This window comes from Myxocyprinus asiaticus, chromosome 2 (genome assembly GCF_019703515.2).
Source record: "Myxocyprinus asiaticus isolate MX2 ecotype Aquarium Trade chromosome 2, UBuf_Myxa_2, whole genome shotgun sequence".
Taxonomy (NCBI): Eukaryota; Metazoa; Chordata; class Actinopteri; order Cypriniformes; family Catostomidae; genus Myxocyprinus; species Myxocyprinus asiaticus.
In genome coordinates, this window is record NC_059345.1 from 32,069,050 (window position 1) to 32,078,047 (window position 8,998).

At 35.8% G+C, this 8,998-nt stretch overlaps 1 protein-coding gene across 3 annotated transcripts in view; it reads right to left on the reverse strand.

Moving 5' to 3' along the window:
- Positions 1-2,298: 2,298 nt before the first annotated feature.
- The window catches only part of LOC127451266 (cysteine--tRNA ligase, cytoplasmic-like), a 24,538-nt gene continuing 17,838 nt past the window's right edge, over positions 2,299-8,998 (reverse strand). For all 3 annotated transcript variants that reach the window (XM_051715838.1, XM_051715830.1, XM_051715820.1), the window contains 7 exons: positions 7,872-7,940; positions 7,663-7,744; positions 5,627-5,707; positions 5,466-5,533; positions 3,482-3,541; positions 3,228-3,311; positions 2,299-3,034 (listed from right to left, as the gene is read on the reverse strand). In XM_051715838.1, coding sequence (XP_051571798.1) covers positions 2,906-3,034; positions 3,228-3,311; positions 3,482-3,541; positions 5,466-5,533; positions 5,627-5,707; positions 7,663-7,744; positions 7,872-7,940 — 573 coding nt within the window. In that variant the 3' untranslated portion in view covers positions 2,299-2,905. The remainder of the gene's footprint in view (positions 3,035-3,227; positions 3,312-3,481; positions 3,542-5,465; positions 5,534-5,626; positions 5,708-7,662; positions 7,745-7,871; positions 7,941-8,998) is intronic.

An 8,998-nucleotide genomic window follows, 5' to 3' on the forward strand; every position in this document is an offset into this window, starting at 1 on the left:
TTCTTCTAAAAATCTTCAATTGTGTTCAGCAGAAGAAAGAAAGTTATAAACATTTGGTATGGCATCAGGTTGAGTAAATAATGAGAGAATTTTCATTTTTGGGTGAACTATCGCTTGAATATTTGTAGTGCATAGTATTGGACTATGTTGGCATTTGTGGACTTGCATTAGCATGGTTTAGGTCCTATTTATCAGACCACTATCACTTTGTCTGTGTAAAAGAGGAATTGTCAAACTAAACAAAAGTAAAGTATGGAGTGCCACAGGGATCAGTTTTAGGGCCTCTGCTTTTCTCCTTATATATGCTTCCCCTGGGAGATATTATCAGGAATCGTGGAATAAGTTTCCACTATTATGCCGACGATACCCAACTTTATAATTCTTCAAAACCTGATGAGATTTCACAATTCTCCAAATTAGCAGAGTGTATCAATGAAATAAAAGATTGAATGGCCAGAAATGTCCTTCTACTCAATTCCGACAAAACAGAGGTACTAATTATTGGACCAAAAACCTTTAAAAATAAGCAGCTAAAATATAATTTGACTCTCGATGGATGTACTGTTACATCATCTTCAACAGCGAAGAACTTAGGTGTTATATTTGATACCAGTCTGTTCTTTGAAAATAAATCTTCCAATGTTTGTAGAACAGCATTCTTCCACCTGAGAAATATTGCTAAATTACGACACATGCTCTCTGTTGCAGATGCTGACAAACTCATTCATGCGTTCATGACCACAAGATTAGATTATTGTAATACATTACTGGATGTCCAACAAGATCAATAAATAAACTTCAATTGGTTCAAAATGCAGCTGCCAGAATGCTGACGAGAACCAAGAAATATGATCATATTAGCCCCATTTTATCATCGTAACATTGGCTACCTGTTAAATTTAGTTTTAATTTTAAAATTCTGTTAACTAAATACAAAGCTTTGAATGGTCTAGCCCCACAGTATTAAGTGACCTTCTGACATGCTATATTCCATCACATTCATTACGATCACAAAATTCTGGCTTGTTAATAATTCCAAGAATATCAAAATCCACAAGAGGTAGATCCTTTTCATATTTGGCTCCTGAACTATGGAATAGTCTCCCTAACACTGTTCGAGATGCAGAAACACTCACTCAGAGTCTAGACTAAAGCCTCATCTGTTTAGCCAGGCATACACCTAATTTATCCTTCAACTCACAATTAGGCTGCTTTAGTTAGGTCTGCCGGAACCAGAAACATCCATCATGATCTATAATTCTGCAATTTTTTGAATGGCATCTATGCTAATATTATTTTACTTGTTTCCCTGTCTCAACCTCAGGACTCCTATCCTGAGGTCACCAGAACTGGCTGGATCCAGCTTCATACCTGCTTCGTGTTGGACTCCACGGCTATGTGTCGCTGTGTGATGATGACTAATAGCAGCCGGTGCCAGCCAAACATCACTTCAGTCTATTACGATGGACTTCAGAGGATGAACTGATGCCAACTCCAACCATAAGACATGGGATACTTCATATGGCATTGCCTGAACCTTGGATTTAGGATAGACCCCACCGAAATGACTGGCCAGGTTGAACTGCGATGCACCTAACTGATCTCTGCCTGCATCACCTCGGTCTAATGATGGACTACACTCTTAAAATGGAATACACAGACTACCAATTAATTACCAACAAAACCCTTCATCGGCCAACTAACAAGTACAATTGCATCTATGTGAACTTCTGCAGTTAATCCAGGATGGACTTCAAAGACATTAGTCATTAATCTTACAGTTTATACAAAATCTTTGTTTAAACACTGACCCTTAACACTTACTTAGTTTAATAATTTTAAACCATGACTTGCACTACACATAAATAATATTGGCATTATATTCATGATGTTAGCCAGAGGGGAACTGGCCCCCACATTGAGTCTGGTTTCTCCCAAGGTTATTTTTCTCCATTAACCAACATCTTATGGAGTTTTGTGTTCCTTGCCACAGTCGCCTTCGGATTGCTCACTGGGGTTATAAATATAATTATTATTTAATTACTTATTTTTAAACACAATTCGCAATCATATTTTATCAAACTACAAAATGATGACTCTAAGACATTATAGATACTACAGTTTTATCTTCTGTTAATGCCTGATCTTCTGTTAAGCTGCTTTGAAACCATGTGTGTTTGTGAAAGGCGCTATACAAATAAAAATGACTTGACTACTGTACAACTTTTCTTGAGAAGACCCATTCAGACAACAGGACAAAAAGACTGATGCCAAAGTTATTGGAGACAAACAAGAATATTACATTATTCAGAACCCTTTTTTATTTTGGTACTTCATGTTCTTATAAAGAGTATGTTATACTAATAATGACTGGTTCTCCTATGTATGCCTCTGTTTCCTTTTGTGGTTAACTTGCAAACCTTAAGACCCTTCATTCCTGTATCATCTGAGAGATTGTGCTTCTGGAGGAATCATATAAATCATTGGCTGATGTGTAAACACTGCTTCTGAAAAATGCCTACTTGAACAACCAGGTTTTTAAAAAAAGGCAATATTGAATCAATATTGAAAACATTATATGTCTGAGCAATCCTTACATTCCTCTAATTAACCATCAAAACCCACATCAGAAAGATTATTATATCTGTGTTCTGTGTCAAAAGCACACAATATAAAAGTCTATACCTTTATTAACAAGTCATAAAATACCTTTTGCTATAGCATCAGGAAATGATAACCTCCTAATCATGATCAGAAGGACTTGTGGCAAAACTTTGTCAAAGTTTGGGCCAAAACTCAAAGATGAGGTCTTTAGGTCTTACTGCCTTTTTACAAACACAAGAAGAGTTCACAACAGACACAATGGGCGGATCACAGGTCACATCAGACACAATGCATTATATTCTCAGCTTCCGTTCTGGGTTGATTGAAGGTACTCATTGTACAGCTTCTCTTGGGCCTCGTAAAGCTTGCGAAGCTTTTTGGTCAAACCTTTACTGAGCTCCTTCCCCTCAACATCATGTGTTGGGAAGCCCTGTATATGCAAACAAACAACAGACATACAGTGCCGTTAGCATTTCTGAATACATGTAACTGAATGATTAAAAATGTATATGAACACATCCATTCACTATAGTCACACTGAAAAGGATCCAAACATACAGTTGTGACATTGTATCTTATGACAGAGAAGACTATAACAGAGGAGAGTAAACTGTTTGTATTACCGTTTCATCAAAGCTGGAGTATTTGTCAGTCTCTGACCGGAACATCTCACTTGGTTTAACCTTCATTTTTGCCAGCTTTGCCATCTAGAAGAAAAATATACAAATAATTCAAAACAATGGAGCACTAATGAGAATTCAGTTCTCTGAAAAGTATTTTAAATATAAAATGTTTATTAACAAATTAAAGGCTTTCTACATGACAGGTGAATAAATTATGGAACGTTTCAAGGGGTTTATGTAACTGCTCTAATCACCTCTTGTTCTTGTTTTTTCCTGGCAGCCTCCTCTTTTTTCTTTCTCTTTTCCTCTTCCAACTTGAAACATAACACAGTGAATAAAATATTAGCATACTGCACACATTTGCAATCAATATACAGGCTTCCCACAGTCATGGAAAACCTTAAAATATCAGGGAATTAAAAAACTGTGATTTCCAGCCCTGGAAAAAAATTACATTTGTTTTTTAATTCTGATTGTTTAATAATAATAATAATAATAATAATAATAATATAATAATATTACAATTTGAACTGTGAATTGGTTATTAACATAGTAAATAAATAAATAAATAAATAGTAAGAGTTTCCTTTTGACCACAATTAAGTCATGGGCAAACATGATGTCCTGCCAATAATAATACTGTTCAAGTAAGGGTGTTCACACTTGAGTACTCCTAAAAAATAAACCCAATTTTTTGAAACCCAATAATAAGTTAAGACATTTTTAAAGATATATATCTTTGAATAATATTAACAACAACAACACTAATAATAATTGTTATTGTTGTTATAAAACAGTACCACATTTATGTAATATTTTCTTAACTTGCATGGGGAATTGCTATGTTAAACCCCTTAAGCCTTTATTTTGTAAGAATAATGAAGACATTTCTGTTTATGGTTGAGTTGGCAATGGCACTGTAATGCAGAGAAATGCTGTAAATTTAACATGCTCAGCTCATTAGCCTCGCACATGCTTTGAGTATGTGTAATACACTACAGAGAACAGAGCTGTGTACATACAGTAAGCAAAGTGAGCATCACATGCAGACAAATTTGTTTTTTAATTAAATTGCAGCCCTTGCGGTTTGATCATAGCCATAGCCTATGACATATCGTGATTTCAAATGTATTTTGGTTAATCGTTCAGCCCTAATAAAAAAAACTTTAAAAGTAATGGAAAAATCATGGAAATTCAACAGTCAAAAAGAGAGGGAACCTTAAATATACTGTATATCAACATGAAAATTTAAAAGACAAAATAACACTAGCCACCTTAAACGTAGCATTTAAATTTTACTCTGGCAGACTTCTATTTCTGTTTATTCTGAACTGATTGAATCTGTCTATTTACAGTAGAAAACCATTTATACACATGTGCCAATAGAACTGCAGATTGCAGGTTTGTTACATATGCCTCTTGAATTTGTTAATTCCTAAATATGAGGGAGCTCTATGGCACCCATAAAACAAAAGGGAATTATCGGAGATGGCCTTTTTTTATTTTATTTTTTTTTATCCCCTTTTCTCCCCAATTTGGAATGCCCAGTTCCTACTACTTACTAGGTCCTTGTGGTGGCGCGGTTACTCACCTCAATCCGGGTGGCGGAGGACAAGTCTCAGTTGCCTCCGCTTCTGAGATAGTCAATCCGCGCATCTTATCACGTGGCTTGCTGTGCATGACTCCACGGAGACTCTCCACATGCTACTCCCCGTGATCCATGCACAACTTACCACGTGCCCCACTGAGAGTGAGAACCACTATTCACGACCACGAGGAGGTTACCCCATGTGACTCTACCCTCCCTAGCAACCAGGCCAATTTGGTTGCTTAGGAGACCTGGCTGGAGTCATTAAGCACACCCTGGATTCGAACTCACGACTCCAGACACTGTCTCAGGACAGGTGAATCCTGACTGATCTGCAGATCTACATGTCTTAAGCTAGCGTGCCTCCACGGTTCAAAGCAGTAATTCAAAGAAGGTACAACAATTAACCAGTGCAACTTGAGTCCTTGCAATATATTCTGAAGACCGCCATTTATACTGTCAAGTTGAAAAGGCCTACATTTTTCATGAACTGGTTTGCACTTGAAACATTTCTTTTATGATGCCTGAGGTGCTAAGGAACATTTTTCCATTGACAGAAGGAACATATCACCTTACAATGATGGAGTAGATAACTTTAAGATGACTAATGACACATTGAAGGCCATGTTTCCTTCCTGATTCTGCATTACCTTTTTCTTCTCCTCCCTTTCCTTCAGCAGTGTCTCTTTGTCCACCAGCTTTACCCCTGTGGGAAGCCCTTGAAACAACAACAATATTTTAAGAATTTTTTTTTTAATTGTTTTTGGTTTTTAATACTTAATATCAAGGCAACTCTTTATCTTTTTTATACCATCACGATCCTCCAGTCGGACACCCAACTCGGGTAAAGTGTCATCACGTAATACATCACAGAGCTGCAGTAATTCTGTCACTGGAACACAACAAAAGTTCTCAAATTAATTCTCTTTTCTGCATTTTAAGGAGAATATGTATTGTGTGCAAATGCCTGTTGGAGGTACTGCAACAGCAACATCCTTCAAAAAGAAACATAAAAGAAACAAACACTCATAAATTTTAGCAAACAAAATTACTCAGATCCACATTGTTGGACCAAAAAAAAAAAAAGAAAAAAGAAAAAGAAAAAAAAGAGGTACAACTTAAGGTAACATTCTTTAATGCAACAGTATCATGAACTAACAATATTTCACAGCATTTATTAGTCTTGCTTAATGTTAATTAAACAAAATACTATTGTTCCTTGTTTGTTCATGTTAGTTCAAAATGCATTAATGTATACAACTTTTAATGTTAACCCTCCTATGGTATTCGGTCATCTTTGACCTAAATACATTTTCTTAATTTAATAAAAATGGTTTCCTTTGGGGGCCTGGGTAGCTCAGCGAGTACTGACGCTGACTACCACCCCTGGAGTCGCGAGTTCGAACCCAGGGCGTGCTGAGTGACTCCAGCCAGGTCTCCAAAGCAACCAAATTGGCCCGGTTGCTAGGGAGGGTAGAGTCACAAGGGGTAACCTCCTCGTGGTCACGATTAGGGGTTCTCGCTCTCAATGGGGTGCGTGGTAAGTTGTGCGTGGATCGCGGAGAGTAGCATGAGCCTCTACATGCTGGGAGTCTCCACGGTGTCATGCACAAAGAGCCACATGATAAGATGCGCGGATTGACGGTCTCAGAAGTGGAGGCAACTGAGACTTGTCCTCCGCCATCCGGATTGAGGTGAGTAACCGCGCCACCACGAGGACCTACTAAGTAGTGGGAATTGGGCATTCCAAATTAGGGAGAAAAGGGGATAAAAAAAAAAGATACAAAAAAGTTTCCTTTATCTGAGCAGTACAAGACTTGGTGACTTTTCCTCCATTTGCCATCTGAACACACAAAACAAACTGGGCTTGATTCGATAAGTCTAAGTGGTCGTAAAAAAAAAAAAAAAAAGAAACACATTTGGTATTCACGGTCAAAATTGACTGACTATTGAAAATGAATGGGGAAAAAAACAAAAAACAAAGCAAATGTTTTTTTGTCAAATACTATCAATAAATCAGCCACAATGCAGAACAGGCAGACATTCCAGGGTGAGACTTTAAAACATCCTCAGTGCAAAACATACACACCCACTCACACACAAACACACTTACACACACACAAAAATGAACAGGTAAGACTAACACAGAGCTTTTCTTTTTTTACATGTCAAAAAAAAAAAATAATAAAAAAATCAGTCACAATGCTAAACACACACTCAGAAATAAAGGGGTCAGATGATAACACACACACACACACACACACACACACACACACACACACACGCACACGCACACGGCATCCATAAGTGGAGCTCTTCAGCCATCTTTTTATCATTATTGTCTTTACAAGTCATCTGATGTTTTCCAGCTGATCATAGCAATCTGACACTCACACATGTTTGCATTGTAATTATTTACAATATAAAGTTTGAAATTGCAAAATGTTTACTCTGATTCTTCTGTTCTAATTGAATTTTCAGAATTTAGCAGTTAATTTCTGTTTCTTGATGTACATTTTCTTTAAATTATTATGCATTTACTTTGAGTTATTATATTTTTTTATGATTGAAATAAATTATTGGTAGAAAAATGCTTATTCTATGCCCTTTCTTTGTAACACCATGGTCAGGTTTGATTGCAAGCATAATGAAATTAACTGAAAATCTGACACTTCAAATCAATTTTGTTTCTAGACTTTGACAAATAATAGTTTGATAATGTCTAAATATATATACAAATGCATATCTTGTGATGAAATATAAAATGAGGTTACAAAAAGCCATCAAACTACTAAATAGGTGGCTACATCCATATGACATACACAAACACACAGAGTGAGAATTTACCTTTCTTTTCTCTTGCAATTTTTCTGACATCTTCCCTGAAGTCTGACAGCACTGACAAATAGGGCATGACTGTGCTCTCCAGCTAAAACAGCAGTTAACAATAGATGAAAAGATTCTAATAGATTTTTGAAAAAGATGAAGTCTTTATGGAGGCCAATCAACAAAACTGTAACAGAAGAATAAACCATGATGTGAGTGGTTTTACTTACATCAGCATTCTGTCCATTTACACCAACAGGGAATCCAATGGGCTCAGTTCCCTCAATCGCTCCAAATATCTGTAAGAGCAGACAACAGCTTCAGCAATCACTTCAATGTGCATTCAATTCTTTCCTTCAGTGTCTCTGGTTCTCAGCTCATATAGTTTTCAGCAGAGGACTACACATTCAGCTTTAATGTATTGCAATTCGGGTAGAGAATATACGAGGGGATACAGAAACAACAGTCTTCATTGTTTACCAACTAACCTCACTGACTCATGTATGTAGTAGGGCTACAACTAATGATTATTTTGATAATTGATTAATCTAATGATTATTAGAATGATTATTCGACTATTCGGCAATTAATGCAATAATTAATCATTAGCTCTTAAACAATTATTCAGCTAGTGCCCCGACTTAAAAGGTTGTATTAAATGTGCTTACTAACAATAAAGAGGACAAAATCATCTTTTAAAAATACCTCTAAATGACATTCACTGAATTAAAGGGAAAAAAAATACTTTAAGTTTAATTCAGTAAAGAAATTAGCTGCACAAATCCTATTGTTATCAAGTGTTTTTGTCTTGTTTTCCATTTAAAATTGTCTAAAATCCTTAAAACAAGATACATTTACTTGAGAAGCAACATATAAGATATTTAGACTTGCTTTAAGAGAATGTATCTTAAATATAAGTGTATTTTGTATACAAGTGTATTTCTTCACTTGGTTATACATCTGCGAGTGCAGTAAAGGCAAAATATACTTATATTCAAGATCTGTTCTACAAAAGCAAGTCTAAATATCTTATAGTGATATTTCTCAGGTGATTGCATCTTTTTTTTTAAAAAAGGATTTTTAGATATTTTAAAATATTTGTATTTTTAATATTATATTCAACATTCTCAGATAACAATTTTTCCTTCTGCAGTATAGCTGCTAAAGTAAATGTACGTTGTTTTAAAGGAGTTTTAGATATTTATATTGGGAAAACAAGCCAAAACAAAAACAAATCAAAAACGTATTTTGTTGCAGTGTATTGATAGCTTTATTATTAAAGCTGCGTATTGCCAGCTTTCTTCACATTAAGAAATGCACAGTGACATACATATTATGATTCAATAGGTCACGAGCC